At 31.9% G+C, this 20,202-nt stretch overlaps 4 protein-coding genes across 5 annotated transcripts in view; 3 read left to right on the top strand and 1 right to left on the bottom strand.

Moving 5' to 3' along the window:
* Nucleotides 1-130: 130 nt before the first annotated feature.
* LOC129910801 (uncharacterized) lies at nucleotides 131-2,000 on the top strand. 2 transcript variants are annotated; one of them, XM_055988356.1, is made up of 4 exons: nucleotides 131-321; nucleotides 400-570; nucleotides 631-1,108; nucleotides 1,171-2,000. In XM_055988356.1, exons 2-4 carry the CDS (start codon nucleotides 444-446, stop codon nucleotides 1,250-1,252), a joined length of 687 nt encoding a protein of 228 aa, XP_055844331.1. In that variant the 5' UTR covers nucleotides 131-321; nucleotides 400-443; the 3' UTR covers nucleotides 1,253-2,000. The 2 variants fall into 2 exon arrangements, with proteins under 2 accessions (XP_055844331.1, XP_055844330.1); XM_055988355.1 differs by having other exon boundaries at nucleotides 138-321; nucleotides 631-2,000.
* A 3,960-nt stretch (nucleotides 2,001-5,960) lies between these two features.
* On the top strand, nucleotides 5,961-8,584 carry LOC129910803 (uncharacterized). Its single transcript, XM_055988358.1, has 3 exons — nucleotides 5,961-6,174; nucleotides 6,253-6,423; nucleotides 6,479-8,584. Exons 2-3 carry the CDS (start codon nucleotides 6,297-6,299, stop codon nucleotides 7,549-7,551), a joined length of 1,200 nt encoding a protein of 399 aa, XP_055844333.1. The 5' UTR covers nucleotides 5,961-6,174; nucleotides 6,253-6,296; the 3' UTR covers nucleotides 7,552-8,584.
* A 1,432-nt stretch (nucleotides 8,585-10,016) lies between these two features.
* Nucleotides 10,017-18,146, bottom strand: LOC129910802 (medium-chain specific acyl-CoA dehydrogenase, mitochondrial). The gene is made up of 4 exons (XM_055988357.1): nucleotides 17,950-18,146; nucleotides 17,555-17,887; nucleotides 10,418-11,069; nucleotides 10,017-10,356 (listed from the first exon to the last, which is right to left on the bottom strand). The coding sequence occupies exons 1-4, from the start codon at nucleotides 17,965-17,967 to the stop codon at nucleotides 10,124-10,126; spliced, it is 1,236 nt and encodes a 411-aa protein (XP_055844332.1). The 5' UTR covers nucleotides 17,968-18,146; the 3' UTR covers nucleotides 10,017-10,123.
* Nucleotides 11,194-20,202, top strand: part of LOC129910800 (nuclear hormone receptor FTZ-F1) — a 78,970-nt gene continuing 69,961 nt past the window's right edge. Inside the window, exon 1 of the mRNA XM_055988352.1 lies at nucleotides 11,194-11,243. The gene's annotated coding sequence lies outside the window, so the exon portion shown is untranslated. The remainder of the gene's footprint in view (nucleotides 11,244-20,202) is intronic.

Genomic DNA, 20,202 nt, shown 5'->3' with positions numbered 1-20,202 from the left:
TATGTTCTTTTCTATTCCTAACTATCCAGAACAACATCACTGAACAGCACTTTAATAAACAGCACAGAATAAACAAAAATATCTGACACATTTGACGTTTTATACAGTGCACTTGCACCAAAAAGATGGACAAACAATTGTTTTATTTACTATTTTTCAAAAATTTACAAACAGACATATAATTTAGACACTAGAAAATATTTGATGGCATTTAACAACTAATTCATATTTTGATTTAGTAAGCATAAACTCCCAATTTTCATTAAAAATATGTGTAAAAAACATAATTTTGAGACAATTGCTCCATAAAGAAATAATAGGGTTAGCACTCAAAATTTTTTCATTTTTTTGGCCTAACGCCAACAAATTAAAACCCATCAATTTGACTGTATTTTCCAGATCACTGTTTCAATTTACTTAAATCAGACAATTTCATTTCAACAATGATAAGTACTGACGATTACAGTGAAATTACAATTAAAGAAGAAACATTTAACGATGGCACACACATTAGTCTGGAATATTATGAACATCAAAATCCTACATTCTATGCATCACTTGCCGAAGAAGGTTAATACATTTATTTTAATTAATTTAAATTAAACTAATAACTTAACTTTATTTCAAAAGTTAAAACGGAAATAGATGAGAACTACGTTGTTAACGAAGCAGACGATGAGTCTATGGATGAACAGAATGAACCCGCCCAACAATCAGATCCAAGCCTTTGGAAGAAAAATAACAAACATTTAAAGAGGGACAGAAGTAAAGAACCTGAAGATGATGGCAAACTACTCGACAGTCAGCAGCTCCCGCCAGCTGCATGCAGGGATAAAGACAAGCACACATCTTGTGCTTCTATAAGTGAAGAAGAACGCAAGTGGATCCACAAAAAGTTTGCAGAACAGAATTCGTACGAACTTAGAAAACAATATATTACAGATCACGTAACAAAATGTGATAAAAGACGCACAACCCGAAGACTAGCATCAAGCAGGAGAAGCTATACTTACTTCTACACCCTGACTACTTCAAGTAATATTAAGATTAACGTCTGCCGTGAGTTTTTCATGACCACAACTAATGCACCGGATCACATGATAAGAAAGTATGTGAATGAATCTGATCACTATTTTACTAAACTTGACAAAATTTCTAAAAAACCCATAGAACCAAATACAAAACTTTGGAAGAAAAACATCAGAAAGATGAAAAGACTCAGAGGCGAAGAGTATATTGGAAGAGATGGTAAATTACATGAAAGTCGACCACTCCTTCCAGCTCCTTGCATGGGAAAACTTAACCACAAAGAATGTGACAGTTTCAGTCAAGATGACCGCAAGTTGATTTACAAAAAGTTTAGACAAATGAATTCATATGACCAACAGAAACAGTTTATTGTCGACCACGTAGAAAAAAATGAAAAAAATAGAACAACGATAAAATTGGAAAACAGCAGAAGAGCTTTTACTTATCAGTACTATTTGTCTAAATTCAATGATGAAAATAATAAAGTACATGTTTGTCATGAATTTTTCTTAGCTACACTCAATGTAACAAATGCAATGGTTAGAAACTGTGTCGCTCATTCTCATCTCGGTGTTGCTAAACCTGATAATCGTGGTCGTCATGTTGCATACAACAAAATATCTGTTAAGACCGCTGAAATAATAAACGAGCACATTTCAAATTATTCCGCACATAAATGCCGTGGAGGAAAATCAGAGGGAATATGTTTTAATAATAGATTGAATATTACTTGTATGTATCGAGAGTATAAATTTAAATGTAAAAAAGAAGGATGGGATCTAGTATCGCTGGCAAAGTATAGACAATTTTTTAAAGATTTCAAAATAGTAGTTTGAATTTGAAAAGATAAAAACGTGATGACAAAAAACTGTTGCCTAGACTGATGCCATATTCTTAGTGACCACGAAATGGAAAAAGCTATGTTTTATGATGAAGAACATGAAAATAAAATAAATTTCTTTCAACTTTAAGTTTTTACTATGCTACACAAGCAAAGAGGTTGCCTTTCTTTAGGACGTCAATTACTTCAATGTATGCACATGCATATATCTTTCTTTTTGATTTCAGTAATAGCTTTGTAATGTAAATGAATTTAATTTGAATTCTTTTGCACTCTTAGTTCTCATTTTCCATGGTACACCTTGTCCACTAGAGGTCGGCATGAATGCAATACTCCCTAGGTAATACTTTGGGAGAACATACATTCGTTTTGTTGTGAAAAATTTGAATGGAGCGAAAAAAATTGAAAATCGTTTGAGTCGTTCTTTAAAAAATCCAAAACTGTTTTTTGAAAATTTTGCAAAATTTTTATATTACGATCACTTTAATGTTTCTGTATACAAAATTTGATTAACGTCGTGTCGTTTGAGAGAAATTCAGAAATCAAAAAAGCCGTTATAAGGTACCGTTAATAACGGTACACAAAATATTTTGTATATTAAAATTTAGCTGTTATGTGTTTTTGCAAAAAAGAAAGTATCCATTATATGACAGGTACCGCCAGGGTTCCCAGGTTGAGGGGAAAATCACCATTTTTGCCGATTTTCTTTGACGAAACGGATAAAATAGGGGACGGGGATAAAAAAAGGGGAAAAAATATCTAAAAGGGGAAAAATTTAAACTTACAAAAACGTTAGACACAATCTTTGAACAATGGAATCAATTTAAATAAAACTTAGTTCCAAAATAAACTATCGTGTTCCACGCTAAGTGGATTTTTTAATTTGACAGCTCTACTAAAAACTAGGGTGCTTCCATTTTTTAATTCACTCCTCAAAATATTTCATTAAGGGAATCTGTACTTTTTTGGGTAGGTATATCAAACGAAATTTTCAGCCAGCAGCCGCGGCAGTAAAAAAAATAAAAGTAAAAAAAAATACTTATACATTTTTAAGACATCGTTGTTAAAAATGCCTGCCTTAATCGGCATAAATACTCTATGATTTACAAAAATACATTAATTATAGAAAATAACATCCATTTTTTACTAAATTAGCACTGATATTTTAGATTTACCCTCAAAATAAAATTTATGAAGTAGTTCCATTCTTCATAAATTTTATTTTGACAGTTTTTAGTTTGAAAATGAAATATGTATTTTGAGCTTCATTTTTGTTAATTTTTTTTTTTATTTACTTATGTCCATTATAAAGTTTTTATTTTTATGAATAAATTAAATACAAAATTAATATGTTTAAAAAAAGATTTAAATAAAAAAATTTAAAAAAAAAATAAATACTTGCATTTTTTTCTGGAAAAAAGGGGAAAAATAAACGTTTTGGTGTTAAAAAAAGGGGATTTTTATTTTGAAAACCTGGGAATCCTGGGTACCGCTATTTTCGGTCCTGCTTACATCCTCATCAGATTTATTTATTTCTTCCCTTTGGTAAGAGATCAACAAGATCTGAAAAAAGAATACTCTCCGGATATACTTACCCCGGACTTCTTTGAGGTTTTGAGGTTTTTTACATTTTTTCGAAAACGGTAAGTTGTATCAAAAAAAACTTGAGCCAAAGTTGGAGATCCTAAAATTTCTACGAAAATGGCCTATATGATTTTTCCTTAAGATTTACCGCTCGTGAGATATCGCGATTCTAAGATTCACATTATACAGCATTGCTACGAGCAAAAAAATAGCAGCTCATCGAAAAATATTTTAAATAAAGCATTAAACAAAAGAGCTTTGTCAAAAAAGTTCAATTAAACGGTATTTTATTTGAAAAAAGGTTGTATTTGCTTCCATGACTATTATTTTTAAATACCGCTTCGCAACGACCATTCATGAAGTCGTAAAGTCCCTGAGATCTTTGAGGTGCTATAGATCGCCAAATCTACTCAACAACGGTCCATAACTCCTGTTATTTTAAGGTTTGGCTTATTTCAAATGTCTATCTTGACCGGACTATTTTATACGAAAACAAAAAAAAAGACATACTTTTTTCCCTCTGTTTCATTTAAAATTCACTCAAGTTGCATTTTGACCTCTTTTATAAACTTGACATTTCCCTTGAAGATAAAAAAAATGCTGATATCTTCATTCGTGTAAGATATGGGCCACTGTCCTAAGTTCGGGTGTTTTATTTACAACGGGCCTTACCAATAATCAAATTTAAAGCTCAGTTAAATATTTAACTGAGCTTTAAATATTTCTCCATACCAATAACCAATTTAATAGTCAGGTTAAGGGTTAACGCCACGTTAATTTTATAGTTGGGAAACTGAACTATAAACGCACGGTTAAATGTAAACGCACGGTTTGCACTGTCATTTGACAGCAAAAAAAAAATTGTCAAGTCACGAGTTGTTGAGAAAAATTAATAACATTGGCGGCAATTTATTAAATGAGAAAATGGAAAAATGTATTGTTTATAAATATTTATATTTTTATTAATAAATATTCATTACTTTCAGAAAAGGCTGAAAAAGAAAACTAACCCCCTGAATACAATGGTGTAGCTGTGGCTGTAGCTTGTAGCGCAAGTTCAAGAATTCTCAACTTTTTGCTCAGCTGACGCCATTGTTGTTTCCCTCAGTAAAATTTTGGCAGTACTACAAGCCACAGCTACACCATTGTATTCAGAAAGTTAAAAAGAAATAGAACTGCAAATTTTCATCGTCGTACTTCACGACACGATAGAAGAACTTTTTTTTAAGCACTTTTGGCTTCCTTGCTTGGGCTCCATTTTTTAACTTTTACAACCAAAATAAAAATATATGAAGATATGTAGGTATTTTGTAGTTATGTTTGTGTTCATTATTACATTACATGCATAAAATAGGTCTGTTTGGGTTCTTTTTGCACAAAAATATGAAACCTGTCAAATTTTAAGGAGTGGGGATGAAATTCTCTCAGAGAGAGAAAAATTGTGTAAAAGTACCCAAACGCTTTTGGCACAAAATTTTTTGCTACTTTTTCTACAACAACAAAAATGTAAACAACAACACCATTGAAAAAAAAAATAAAGAAAGGAAAAATATCAAAACATTTTGTTTTGTTTTACAAACACTTTTTTTTATTCATTTTTTCATAAATCATTTATAAAATAAAGCACTTCTTAACCATTAAAACACAAAAAATAAAAATAAAAACACAAAACATAGCTACGTCGCCATGTTAGTACTTTGTTTTGTTTATTAAAAAATGTAAACACAAATTAAAAAAAAAAGAAATGAATAATATTAAAAACACTTTGTTTTATTTTTAAAACATTTTTTTTATTATTTTGTTCATAAAATATTAATTTGTTTTGAGCATTACATCACTAAAACGAAATAAATAAAAAAAAAAAAAACAAGAAAAAAATCCACGCCACCATGTTTGTAGTTTATTTTCTTTATGTTGTGCGACAAGAACAAATAAAGAAAAACAGAGAAAGCACTACCTTTTGACAGATTTCAGATTTTTGTTCGATGAAATTTTTTGGGCAGAAATTCGCAAGAAGGGGAAATTTTTTTCTCTCTCGCGGCCATCTTTTTTGTGAAAAAATGTACAATTTCAGAGTACCCAAACAGGAATTGGGTTAAAAAAGTTGAAAAAAGTTGAAATATTTCTGTTTTAGGCAGTACCCAAACAGACCTAATGTCACTTCAATGATGTCATTTTGACAACAAATGTAATAGATCTGGTAATAGAAGCACAATTAGTTAAACGCGTGTTTAATTTGATTATTAGTATACACTCAATTTAACGCGACGGTAAAATTTAACCCGACGATACTTAAACGTGTGTTTAGCGATTCATTATTGGTAAGGCCCAACGACATTGAACAGACAACTGCTTCATTGAACAGCAAACAGAACAGTTTAAAACTGAACAAATATGTACTTTTCTATTCCTAACTATCCAGAACAACATCACTGAACAGCACTATTAATTCTGCATTTGTTTATCAGAATAAACAAAAATATCTGTCACATTTGACGTTTTATACAGTGCACTTGCACCAAAAAGATGGACAAACAATTGTTTTATTTACTATTTTTCAAAAATTAACAAACAGACATATAATTTAGACAGTAGAAAATATTTGATGGCATTTAACAACTAATTCATATTTTGATTTAGTAAGCATAAACTCCCAATTCTCATTAATTTCGTATAAAAAACATAATTTTGAGACAATTGCTCCATAAAGAAATAATAGGGTTTGTACTCAAATTTTTTTCATTTTTTTGGCCTAACGCCAACAAATCAAAACCCATCAATTTGACTATATTTTCCAGATCACTGTTTCAATTTACTTAAATCAGACAATTTCATTTCAACAATGATAAGTACTGACGATTACAGTGAAATTACAATTAAAGAAGAAACATTCAACGATGGCACAAACATCGGTCTGGAATATTATGAACATCAAAATCCTACATTCTATGCACCACTTGCCGAAGAAGGTTAATACATTTATTTTAATTAATTTAAATTAAACTAATAACTTTACTTCAAAAGTTAAAACGGAAATGGAGGACAACTATCAAAATCATGAATTGACGGACCAATGTGTTTACATTATTAACGAAGTAGACGATGAGTCTATTGATAAACACAATGGACCCGCCCAACAATCAGATCTAAGCCTTTGGAAGAAAAACAACAGAAATTTCATGAGACACAGAAGTGAAGATCATGTTGAACGAGACGGCAAACTCTTTGACCGTCCGCAACTCTTCCCAGCTCCATGCAGGGAAAAAGACAGCCACACATCTTGTGCTTCTATAAGTGAACAAGAACGCGAGTGGATATACAAAAAGTTTGCAGAACTGGATTCCTACGAACTTAAAAAACAATATATTGCAAATCACGTAACGAAATGTGATAAAAAGCGCACAACCAAAAAATTAGACAGCAGCAGAAGGAGCTATACCTTCTCCTACTCCCTGACTATTTCAAGTAATATTAAGATTAACGTTTGTCGTGAGTTTTTCTTAACCACAATTAATGAATCGGATCATACGATAAAAAAGGCTTTCTTTGAGTCTGAACTCGGTTATACTGAACTTGACAAAATCTCTAAAAAACCCTTAGAATCGAATCCACAACTTTGGAAAAAAAACATCCGAACGAGGAATAGACTCAGAGGTGTAGAGTATGTTGGAAGTGATGGTAAATTACGTAAAAGTCGACCACTTCTTCCAGTACCGTGCAGGGGAAAACTAAACCACAGAGAATGTGACAGTTTCAGTGAAGATGAACGCAAGTTGATCTACAAAAATTTTAGACAAATGAATACATATGACCAACAAAAACAGTATATTGTCGACCATGTAGAAAAAACTGAGAAAAATAGAACAACGACAAAATTGGAAAACAGCAGAAGAGCATTTACTTATCATTACTATTTGTCTAAAGTCAATGATGACAATAATAAAGTACATGTTTGTAACGAATTTTTCTTAGCTACACTCAATGTAACGGATTCAATGGTTAGAAGCTGTGTCACTAATTCTCATCTCGGTGTTGCTAAACCTGATAATCGTGGTCGTCATCCACCACATAACAAAAAAAAGACCGCTAAGTCATAAATGAGCACATTTAAAATTATTCCGCCCATAAATGCTGCAAAGGGATATCAGAAAATATGTTTTTGTAAAAAATTGGACATTACTTGTATGTATCGAGACCGAGAGTATAAACATTAGGGTGGTCCTTGGGAAAAAAAAATTGGGGACTCCTCCTAGATTAATTCCAGGCCAGGAAAGATTAGATATAAAAATTTCAATAAATTAGGGTTTTTTTCCCTGATTTGGAACCAATCTAGAGGGCGTCGCACTCAATTTTCGCAAAAAAGTAAAATAAGGATCACTCTAATAAACACAAATGTGAAAAAGAAGGATGGGATCCAATATCGCTGGAAATTGGAAACGTGATGACGAAAACCTATTGCCTAGACGGATTCCACATTCAAACTGACTATGAAATGGAGGAAGTTTTGTTTGTATGATGATAGATAGACAATACTTATAACATTGTTTCTAAATGTTAAACATGAAAATAAAATACTTTTCTTTAGTTTCTTTTATGCTCCTTTTGAATTAAGTTTTTGTTTTTAATAGATGAATGAGCTTAGGAGTAAAATGCACAAGTCGTATTCGTCCTGAGTACTGTTGTTCTTAAAGCTACTGCTACTTGATTTTCATTTTTTAGTCATATTTTCACCAGGAACAGGTACGCCAAATAAATGCAAAAAATATGTTTGCATTAAAATTGAAATTCTTTCATTCAACACTATGTATGGGGATTTCCAAAGAGTGCTTCTTTGATATTCTTTGCCATTGAGCACTTGATGTATGGGTGGATGTTTTGGAAGGAAGTGGATATCGCATTAGCGCGAAAAAGACAGAATATCTATGCTTTTTATTTTCTGACCCAGACGGCCATATTTCGGACATCTACCTGAATGGAACAATTCTTCCCAAGTGTGAAAAGTTCAAATATCTTGGATTTATGGTCAACAACAAGGCTATTTGTGATGACTTCATCATAATTTTAGGGTGGATGAAGTGGCGAGAAAACTCTGCCATCTTTTGTGATCGAAAAATGCCCCCTAAACTGAAAGAAAGCTCTATACTACAGTTGTTCGCTCAGCACTTACATACGGTTCACAATATTGGACAATGTACAAAACTTATGAGAGTAAATTGACAGCAGCTGAGATGAAGATGCTGCGCATGACAGCAGGAGTAACAAAGCTTGATCGAATCAGAAGCAAGAAAATCCGAGGAAGCCTTCACGTCAAAAATACCGTCTTGGATAAAATACCGCTAATACTGTCATGTACAAAGAAGAAACCCGGAGAACCCAGTTCCAACGCAATCGCGAAGAAGAGACAGGCCTAAGAACTCATGGAGAAGACAAGTGCAACGACAACTGCATTCAGTTGGCCTTAGACATGTGGAACCATTCAAAACAGGGAGGCCTGCCGACGTTTCCTGAGGTCAAAACGGCGAACCCCACATGTGGAGCCGTAGAGTGAAGCAGTTAAGTGGTAGAGCTGTGATCCCATTCGAGATCATGACTGTCATCGATAAGGGAGAAGAAGATTAAGGAGCTGACATAGTGATAATCTTTGTCGGGATTTTGTGGCCATACTGCAAAAACGTAAGAGTTCGGCGAAGATTCCAATTTGCAACGTGGTTCTATATCGCCGGATTATCAATTTTAATTTCTTGTTTTTTTTTTTTTTTTTGATAAATATTAATATTTGCCGATCAAGTCATTGGGAAAAGTTTTAGGTGGTCACACAAAATAAACGAACACAATTTATAATTCATGTTATGAAGACATACATATTTAAGCTATAAGTAGTTGACAATGTTAAGGTCATGTCCTTTCTTATGGATTGGGAACTTATGAGGAGTCACCATTCATTTGACTTAATTTCTTTCGGTCAAAGAAACGTACCAAGAAGTTTATGTGTCAGCCCCAACTACTTTAAGCAATTCGAGCTATAAGCTATTCAATTCTATTCAAACTTGTAACTGGTAAGGAACAATTTAAATGACAGTTTAGCTTGTAAAATATTCTTTCCTCTATATGAATTTGAGGTAAACAATATTTGGTGAATCAAAGAGAGCTTATTATAATTGAGAGATTTTTTTGGTTTTTCTCAAGAGGGAAAAAGAAAAATTGAATTTAGACTCACCTCAAATCATCTCGTCAAATAAAAAAATTGATTTCTTGTTATTGGAGTTCATTGAAATTTCTTGAAATTGAAAGTTGATTGATGAAAATGTATGCAAAATATATGAATTTATGGGTCTTGATGTTGATTGTTGTGATTTGATTCTTGATTGTTTTTTTTTTTTAATTGACTACAAAAACAGTGATGATAATTCATTTTGTTTACACTATTGGATCAATAATATTACCGCCTTTACATCCTTGATATGGAATTTAAAATTTGTAAGTTTTTTAATATTTTCTTAAATCATTTCTTGCCTCGTTCATCAAACATTTTGATTTTTTTCTGTTTTTACAAAAACAACTATTCTGGGAAAATATGTATATTTATTGATTATAAAAAAAAAATTTAAGGCACATGCACTGCACAGTGAGTTAACGAGAATTATCTTTTGCTTCAACTTAATAATATCACTAAGCACTCTCCTTAGCCTTTTCGAGCATGTTTCTCGATATAATCAGTCGTTGGATTTGTGAAGTACCTTCATAGATTTGATAAATCTTGGCATCTCGCATAAGTTTTTCAACTGGGTATTCGCTATTGAAGCCATTACCACCAAAAACTTGAACAGCATCAGATGCTACTTTGTTAACCATATCAGCGGCGTGACACTTGGCAATCGAGGCATAGTAACTGTTGCGGCGACCTGACAAAAACCAATCGATTCATTAAAAAAATTAAATTGTTCAAAAGAAATAATCTCATACCTTGATCAACTTCCCATGCAGAGAGTTGATAAGCAAGCCTTGCAGTCTCAACACCAATAGCCATATCGGCCAAGATGAAAGAAATTGCTTGATGATGAGCAATTGGCACGCCAAATGTTTTCCTTTCCAAAGCATACTTGAGTGCTTCATCCATACAACGTTGTGCCAAACCAACAGCTCCGGCAGCAACTGGTGGACGAGTTTTATCAAAAGTTCCCATCGCAATTTTAAATCCTGCACCTTCGCCAATCAAGACATTCTCTTTTGGTACTCTTACATCCTCAAAAGTGATTCCACGTGTGTCTGAAGCTCTTTGACCCATATTTTGTTCTTTACGACCTGGAGTTAATCCGGGGGTATCACGCTCTACAATAAATCCTGTAAATGCTTTGCTTGCGGGTGCTTTTGGGTCAGGATTTGTGCGGGCTAAAACGAAATACCAATTGGCGACACCACCGTTGGTGATCCACATTTTTTGTCCATTCAGAATATATTCATCGCCTTTCTTGACTGCTTTTGTTCTGACTCCGTTAACATCTGAGCCAGCACCTGGCTCTGTAACACAGTATGCTGCCACCAAAGGTTCTTCAAGAAGTCTGCCAAGGTACTTCTTTTTTTGAGCTTCGTTACCGGATAAAAGCACTGGAGTTTGCTATAAAAAAATAAATCATAAATAATATGCTCTGTGAAAAATACGTTAAAATAAATTTTTGATTTTGATAAAATGTCATAAGTGTAAAATCATAAAGGGGATGTAGTGATCCAAATTAGACAAGAAAACAAAAAGAACCAATCGCACTGGAATATGATGGTACTACCAATTTGAGTGAGTCTCAATTTAATACTACAATAATTCTTTTATGTGGACAAATGTCGTGTATAAGTATTTAAATATTTGTATTTAAGTTATGTATGTTAGTTTAGTAGCTTAAAGCCATATAACCTATATTTTCTCTAATCTTGCTACTTGGCCGCCAGAATGGCCGCGATCAACATCGGCCATGAACTTAAGTTTTGAATTTTTAGATTTCAAAAGAAGTTTTACTGTGCCAAAACTTTAATGATCCATTTTACCAGCAATGTTTATATATATAAGGCGTGTTTTTTCTTTTACTCAGTTGCTACTCATTTTTGATTTTATTCGCAAAACAATAATAAAAATTACACAAGTAAGTATTTGTTTTTATTGTTTTTCGAATAAAATAAAAAAAATGAGTAGCTACTGAGTTGTAGAAAAAACACGCCTATAAACACATTAGTCGTCTAAAAAACTCATTGTAGCTACATTATTTTAAAATTGTAAATCAAATCAAATTATTTGCAAAACTCTTAAGTCAACCTTAATTTTTGTTTTTATTTAATTTAATTTAATAACCGACGACAACTGATAACCCTAAAAATGCACCTTTTACTTCTCATACCTATTTCGTTGAGGATTAATCATATTAAAAAAATATTTGTTATTTCAGCTTTAAAAAAATAAAACATTTATTATTGATCAAAGTGCAAATACAAGCAAAACAAATGCATACATATTTTTTCTATCAACTCATAAATCTTTGTTGATAGATTGTTTTTATGACATGTACATAAGTTATTTGTCTTTAAAAGGTAACAAAATAAAACACTGATGAAATATAATTGATCGATACAGCTAAAGTATAATTAACAAACATACATTACATATTAGGGTGGGTCAAAAAAATCGAAAATTTTTTTTTTGATTTGGTACTCCGAAAAATCGATTGCTAGACCCCTCTAGAATATACACACCAAATATGAGCTCTTTATATTAATGGGAAGGTCCTCCGCTTTGCAATTTTCCATTTTTACATCAAGCTTCTACTAAAAAAAAATAATTTTTTTATTAATTAACTTTTTAGCAAATTTCTTTTCATATTCTTGTAGAAAATTGAACGCTCTACAAAAAAGGCCTTATACACTTTTTTCGTTTATCTAACCGTTGAATAGATATTTGAGGTCCAAAAATCGAGAAAATCTTTAAAAATTCGTTTTTTGTTCTTAATTTTGTAACAAATTGAAAAATTATAATGATCAAACGCGCAAGACATATTCTTGTTGGAAATTGATTGCTCCACAAAAAAGGTCTTATTAACTTTTTTCATTAATCTAACCATTCTAAAGATATTCGAGGTCAAAGTTAAAAAAAAAAATAAAAACATTTTATATTTTTAAAAAATTTCTAATTCACTGAAACTTCATTATTTTCAAATTAGCAAGATATATTCTTGTAGGGGCTTAAACGTTCTACAAAAAATTCCTTGGAATGAAATTGATTGCTTTAACCGTTTAGAAGATATTCGTATCCAAACCAATGCTCACTGATTTCAATAGTTTTCTTATGACCCGTATGCATTGCGATTTGGATTCGAATATCTTCTAAACGGTTAAAGCAATCAATTTCATTCCAAGGAATTTTTTGTAGAACGTTTAAGCCCCTACAAGCATATATCTTGCTAATTTGAAAATAATGAAGTTTCAGTGAATTAGAAATTGTTTAAAAATATAAAATGTTTTTATATTTTTTTTTAACTTTGACCTCGAATATCTTTAGAATGGTTAGATTAATGAAAAAAGTTAATAAGACCTTTTTTGTGGAGCAATCGATTTCCAACAAGAATATGTCTTGCGCGTTTGATCATTATAATTTTTCAATTTGTTACAAAATTAAGAACAAAAAACGAATTTTTAAAGATTTTCTCGATTTTTGGCCCTCAAATATCTATTCAACGGTTAGATAAACGAAAAAAGTGTATAGGGCCTTTTTTGTAGAGCGTTCAATTTCCTACAAGAATATGAAAAGAAATTTGCTAAAAAGTCAATTAATAAAAAAATTATATTTTTTTAGTAGAAGCTTGATGTAAAAATGGAAAATTGCGAAGCGGAGGACCTTCCCATTAATATAAAGAGCTCATATTTGGTGTGTATATTCTAGAGGGGTCTAGCAATCGATTTTTCGGAGTACCAATTCAAAAAAAAGAATTTCGATTTTTTTGACCCACCCTATTACATATATAATGTATTTTCGAGCTCGATCGTTGTATGCAACATCTGTGTAAAAATTATTATTTACTTTTATGATAAAACGACCAACTTGAAAGAATACACAATCGCTAATTTGCTAGACATACAAGCATTTAAGAACTTTTTAAATTAATTTATTTTGAAACATTTTATGATAGAGAACTTCATGAGAGAAGGAAAAGAAATGTTATGATGTACAAATTCTAAAGAATGTCAATAGGAACTGTTCACTTCGAACAATAAACTCGTGTATGAAATACTTTCGTGAAATGTGCTGGTTGAATAAATTGGCATCAGCGCAGCGGTCAAAGAAATCTCTAAGAAGTCTCTCACATCTCTCTTGATCAGCACAGCGCTTCATATCCATCATGAGTTACACCGAGTGTTTTCCATCGACACGTGAATAAATTATTTCAAACTTTATCTAAGACTTCAAAAATGAAATGTGATATCAAGATGAGGGTTTTTAATCTTGAACCACAAGTGAAGTTCCAGAAGTAAAGATAATCATCATCTTAATTTTACTGAAAAATACCCTGAGAAGATCTCCCCGGTTATTATTTACTCCAAAAGATGGAAAAGGACCTTCTTGGGAAGAAATATTCAAACAATAAAGAAGTGAAGCAAGTAGCTTGGGCCTATTTTTTGACATAATGGTTAAAAGCGGAATTCATAGTCTACACTCTATTTCAGATTTCTACAAGTGAACATGTTGGCTCATATGCAAAAAGAATGAGCTTAAGCTCTATCTCACTTTTCAGTACACTTTCTAGAGATCTATCTCAAGAGAATAAGATAGATCTCAAGAAAATTTACTGAAAAGTGGGGTAAGAGCTTAAGCTCATTTTAATTGCATTCGACCCGTTGTGTTGATGGGCTTTTATGGATGATTGTATGTGTTGTTAAATAAGGAAAATATAGTTTAGTCACGACATTTCGTTCATGTCTATGAACATCATCAGGTGATGGACTAGACATGAAACGTTGTGATAAAAATATACTTTTCAGGTGATAGCATAGACATGAACGAAACGTGCGTCGTGACAAAAATATAATTGGTTAAATAAACCTAAAGCCCATTTTATAACATGTAAAAAATCGAACTCGAGAGAATAATCAGACATGACATTACGACTATAGAAATTGCGAAAAAATGGGTCCAGTAATTCTGTCTGTCTGTTGGAAAAGGTTGTTTTTCTTAAAAACAGCGCTAATGATTTTGATTAATAAAAAAAATGTACACTGGCAAACAAACATTACTTTTTAGACCGTTTTTAACGGTACCTATCATAAAATGTTTTTCTTGTCTGATTTTCTCGTAAACAACATAACCCATTTAAACGAAAATTTTTGAAGAAAATTCTTTAGTTATCTTATCAAAATGAAGAAATTTTTTCGATTAAAAAAAAATTATTAATTTTTTTATTTTTGAAAAATCGGATCAACACATTTTTTTTCTTTTAAGCTTTTTTTTTATACATAAATTTTATAGCGTTTTCGTTTGGTCGTCCGGGACTCCGGAATGCCTCCGAACGATTCTGAAACTGTTCGTTTGGCACTCAATGACCGTTCTAATTCTGAAAAGATAAGAGATAATCGATTCCGAATATTGAGTCAGAATCAAAACGAGAATCACGCACACATATTCACACTTAAGACGTTAAAGGAATGAAATGTTTTTGTTTGTCGTTCATTTGTGAATATTGAGACTTTTTACCAAGCTTTAAATTATTTTAAGATAAAGCAAAGAAAAGAAAAAAAATATTACTTTTTATGGAATAAACCAAAATAAGCAACAAAAAACTTTCATGAGGCGTTCGTATTATTTTCCGTTTCACAATGCAAAGAAACCCAAACTTCAGAATCAAAAAAGTATCCAAGTTTGTTCGTTTGAAATTCCGGATCGGACAGTCCCGGACCGTTCAAAGAATTACCAAACGAAAACGCTATTATTGTTTCTTTTTTATTGGTACGCTGAGCTGAGCTTTCATTTCATTTAAATAACTTCATTAAATGATGTTCATGTTTGCGTTTTTTTTGACCATTTTTGAAGCGGCTATTTCTGGCTCTAAGATTTTTCAAAATGGGCTCCTTGTCTCTAAAATATTCTGGCAACACTGCTAGTGAGTTCCTAACTTGCCAATCTTTTGTGTCATCACAATGGAACCATAAGAGGGTAAGTGTGTCGGATACTTTGCCCGATAACCACTATAACCTAACCAAACCTACCAACCGAGAAAAAATCTAATTTAAAATCTCCATTTCAGTACTAGTTGTACTTAACCATCTCAAAAGGAGCATGGCTATTACATAGCGGGCTACTCTCTTATTGGGTGACTCTTTACAGAAAAGCAAATAAAATGCGAGAAATATAAAAGCGTTTTGAGTTTTGACCACCTCACCTGTTCTTTAAGTTTAATCGACTATCGAACGATTAAGGAGTTATAGTAATTAGCAAGAAACACTAGCGGACTACGATTTAATAAATTAACAGACTGTCTATCCTTTAATGATACGAAAAATAGTTGCCCTCCCGAATTGTTTACTGGATTCTTGAAATTCGACCATAATTAAAATGTTATTAGATAAAAGTATATAATTAATTTTTAATTGAAATGAAGACTGACGAAATTTGTATACCAAAGAAAATACAAATCAAGTTTTTAACGCACATTCACCAAAAGTGGCGGCCTTAGGGGTTGGCGAACAGGGCAATCGCCCGGGGCCTCGCTCTTGGAGGGTACTTAAATATCGCGCCTCGAAATAAGTGAAGATTGGTCAAATCACATAACACAGGTGCTTTCTTTTTCTAAAGGGATTGTTCTGCTTTAAAATTAAACTCAAAAATTTTGTTTGCCTTTGGTAATAAAATGGAAGTGTTGCAATTTAATGATGACAGAGAATTTGTATTGTATAAAAAAAAAATTTCAGTTGTAATAGCTGCGTTCCTTTGGGACCATTTATCTACTTTTTAAGCCTTAACTACACTGGCCTAAAACTAAAAAAAAAGTGAATATTTTCAAACGTTATTGTTATTTTGTATAGTGTTTCCGGCTGAAAAACTAAAACAATTGATGCAAAGACCTTATTTTTCGTTGTTAATTTGTGTATTAATTTTCAGAAAAAAACTGCGTCAGCGAGAAAAAAATGTTTACTTTTGTACTTTTGCAAAAAGTGGACAATGTAGTTAAGCCTTTAGGATGTAAAACGGCTTTGACTACTTTTTTAATAGAGTTAAACAAAAGTTCAAAGAAACTTTAAGTACTAAGCAGTAGATAAATGCTCCCAAAGCAACAAAGCTAATAATGCAAATAAAATTATTCTGCAAACAAAATTGTTTGTCGTTTGATAGTTCATCAATATGCCTATTCCAGAATGCGAATTTAGTCATATTTAATTATTATTTTTGTTCTGATTCTGTTCCCAATTTCAAAAACTGTCCTATTTTTCGAAGAAGAGAGTGACATAAAATTTGTCCACTCTGAAGAATTTTGTCCCAGAAATTTCTTTTGTAAATCTTTCAATATAAGCCTCGCAATTCGTAAGGCTGCCGCTGTTCACCAAAACAGAAGTTCTGCTACGAAAATAAAAAAATGATATATGAAGATGACGAAGTCGTCATTTATTTCGCTATTATACCTACATTTTTCTAAATGTTACATTGTCTTTAAATATTTGTTGTTTGAATTTTTTTCATTGCCATTAAATAAAATTGAACTCTGTACCTAACCTATTATTTCCAATTTGTATCTATGTATTTGTAATTAAATCAAGTTGAAGGTTAGGATGAAAAAAGAAACTTAAATTTCACTTTCACTATTTTGCGGTAAAAACAAAGGGAATCCACCCAAGCAAAAGTGGGACTTTGACCAATTTGTTTAGTTTAGATATTTTCTTATCAGACAACTACGGTATTAAGTTGTTGTCAGTTTATTTTTTTAAATCAAAGATAACCGTCAATGATTTTCAATTATTACTTTGTTATTTTTTGATAAGAGATCTCAATCGAATGACACCTCAATGCAAATATATTTTTTTATATAATTTCAGCAATTTGTGAAATAAAAAAATAAGAAAAAAAATCTCTCTTACCCCAAGAGAACTAGCTTCCAATGCAGTCATAATTCCAGTACATCCATAAGCCAATTCCTCGGCAATTAGACATGTTGTAAACACGTCCAAACCAAGTCCACCCAATTCAGTTGGTATATGATTATTGAGCAATCCAACGGCCCAAGCTTTCTTCACAATATCCCATGGATATTCTCCAGTTTTATCGTGATGGGCTGCAACAGGTATAATTTCTTCGCGAGCAAATTTACGCGCTATATCTTGCATTTGTTTTTGATCATCATTTAGAGCGAAGCATGGTCCAGCTGAGGAGTAACTTCTAATTGCAGTGTATCGCAATGTTGGGCTAAGGAACTGCGTTGCGTTTATATTTTTAATAAAAATACTGATAAAAAAATTTCTATCAAATTAATTACCTTATTTAAAAAAGCCATAATGAGCCGTTAAGTGGTTAGTAATGTATACTATATAATTATAACAGTTGATTTATCTTAATATTAATAACTATAATTATAAACTTTTGTGAATTTATAATTAATTAATGCTCCTCTTTTGGTAAAAGAAAAAGAGGAAATAAAATTTGGACTATGGACTGGACGATGATCTACTTTAACTTTTCACCCAAAAATGATTACCACAGACTATTCAAAGAAAGATGTTTTTTTATAAGAAAGTCTACTTTTTTAATCTGCAAACACAATGGAAGTTATGGCGTCGCGGAGATCGCAAGTGATGACGATAGCTATAATGTAGCAGTTATATGAGTTATTTTATTACAGATATAATGAACTTTCAAAATAAGAAAAAAACATGACAAATGAAATGATTTCGATGAAATTTGCCAAAAGAGCTTCGAAATGAGATAATTTACCATACAAATTCCTAATCTGAAATGAGATAAACTTCAAAGAAGTACATTGTTATACTCCTGTAAATATTCTCATCAATAGCCGAAGGTGAGGAGCACTGTAAAACTCCAGTAAATATTCTCATCAACAAACGAAAGTGGTATTCGCTTCTATAAGGCTACATCAGAATACTTATAGTGCTATTCAAAAGGATACACGAGGTAGGAGAAATAAAAAGTAAAAGGAGGAGAAAAAAAAGAAATGAAATTGTGTTGCGTTTTTACTGACTTTTATTTTATTATTAATATATTTTTATAAACCAAGTTTATCCGAGAATCTAGGTTGGTACTTACTATTAGTTTAAAAGAGAAATACTGTTTTTATATTTTATTTAAACTATTAACCTAACACTTGAGAATTTTTGAGTGTGAATAAAAATCAAATACTTCCCAACTTACTTCACTATAGTGAGGTAAAGTGCTGGGCTGGTATGCGGAAGTACGTGCAGGATCCATTCCTGACCGGGCCATTTGAAAGTTAAAAATTATTACCATTTCAAAACAACAGTTGAAATGAAGTGAACATTTTCAAACTTATGTGACAGTAGGTGTGTTTTTTATTACCACCGGTCTTAACTGGACAAAAAAAATGCCTCGGGGCTTAACCTGAAATATTGGCAGCACTGTATATTGAATGTTCCGAAAACAGCAGACAAAACAAAAATTTATAGTTGTCATATTTTTCGCTTTCATCCTTTTTTCATGTATGTTTTACAAAGAGATACAAAAATGTATGCTAGCAAAACTATTTTAATACATTTTGTCCTTTCAAACGTCAGTTTTCACGTTTTTAAACAAATTCTAAACAATTTATGAAAAAATTAGTTTGGTAGCACAGATTTAAGACTCTTCAAAAAGTTAAGCCCAGAGAAATCTCCGGGCTAAACAACTAAGCCCAAGGGGCTAAGGTGTTGTATTCAACATGTAAATTGCTTAGCCCAGACTGCATTTTTTTGTCTAGTTAAGACCGGTTGTAATAAAAAACATACCTAGTATTTCCGACCCCAAAATGAAAAACACTGAAAGCTTATTTTTTCGTTTCAAAAACAATTTTTTGTAGTTTTTTTTTCAAAATAATAAGGTGGTAGGAAGAAAAAAATGTTAACTTCTGCAAATTCTCCATTTTATGCAAAAAAAATGGCCGTTATTGTAGTTATACCAAAATTAAATTTTTGTGGGGTCATTCCGTAATTTTTTGAAATCATGCCTTATTCAATATTTCCAAAACAGTTTATTTATAAAAGTTTTCATAATATCCCTTGAAGTCGTATTAGTCTAGAGTTGAGCTAGTAGTTGTGTAAAGAGAAATTGCAATTTTTTGCAAAAAGTGAAAGTTTTCAAACTCATTTTGAGACAGTTTTCCGACCACTAAATCAATAATAATAATGCAGAAAGCTTATATTTCGGTTTGAAAAAAAAATTTTGTAGTTTTTTCCAAAAACAATTAGCGCTAAAAAGAAACAAAAAAAATTACTCTTTTTTAATTTCCCACTTTTTAGATCATTGTAGTTAAAGCTTTACTTTCCCTTCAAGCAAACGAGTCCGACCCATAAACAAAAAATACTAAGACTGGAAACTCGGCGGTCAACTGACGTTTGCCTACAAGCTGCAAGGTGTGGTGAATGTTGTGAACCTATCGTTGTGTTCGTGTCCGATGTGTGGTGATTTCGTGAATCTATAAATGTGTGCGTGTTAACGTCATTTACCAACGTGGTGGCTTTCACATATATTCACAGACAGCACTGTACACAAAAGGGTTTTG

Source organism: Episyrphus balteatus, chromosome 2, assembly GCF_945859705.1.
Source record: "Episyrphus balteatus chromosome 2, idEpiBalt1.1, whole genome shotgun sequence".
NCBI lineage: Eukaryota > Metazoa > Arthropoda > Insecta > Diptera > Syrphidae > Episyrphus > Episyrphus balteatus.
Note: the sequence above shows the minus strand (reverse complement) of the source record. Positions and strands in the feature narration are given on the sequence as shown.

Coding starts and splice junctions, on each gene's coding strand:
- LOC129910802 (XM_055988357.1), bottom strand. Junction 11,070..17,554: donor TGGAAGCTAGTTCTCTTGGG/GTAAGAGAGATT, acceptor ATTTTTTTATAG/CAAACTCCAGTGCTTTTATC. Junction 10,357..10,417: donor TGCATGGGAAGTTGATCAAG/GTATGAGATTAT, acceptor GGTTTTTGTCAG/GTCGCCGCAACAGTTACTAT.
- LOC129910803 (XM_055988358.1), top strand. CDS start 6,297: ATGATAAGTACTGACGATTACAGTGAAATTACAATTAAAGAAGAAACA. Junction 6,424..6,478: donor TGCACCACTTGCCGAAGAAG/GTTAATACATTT, acceptor TTACTTCAAAAG/TTAAAACGGAAATGGAGGAC.
- LOC129910801 (XM_055988355.1), top strand. CDS start 444: ATGATAAGTACTGACGATTACAGTGAAATTACAATTAAAGAAGAAACA. Junction 571..630: donor TGCATCACTTGCCGAAGAAG/GTTAATACATTT, acceptor TTATTTCAAAAG/TTAAAACGGAAATAGATGAG.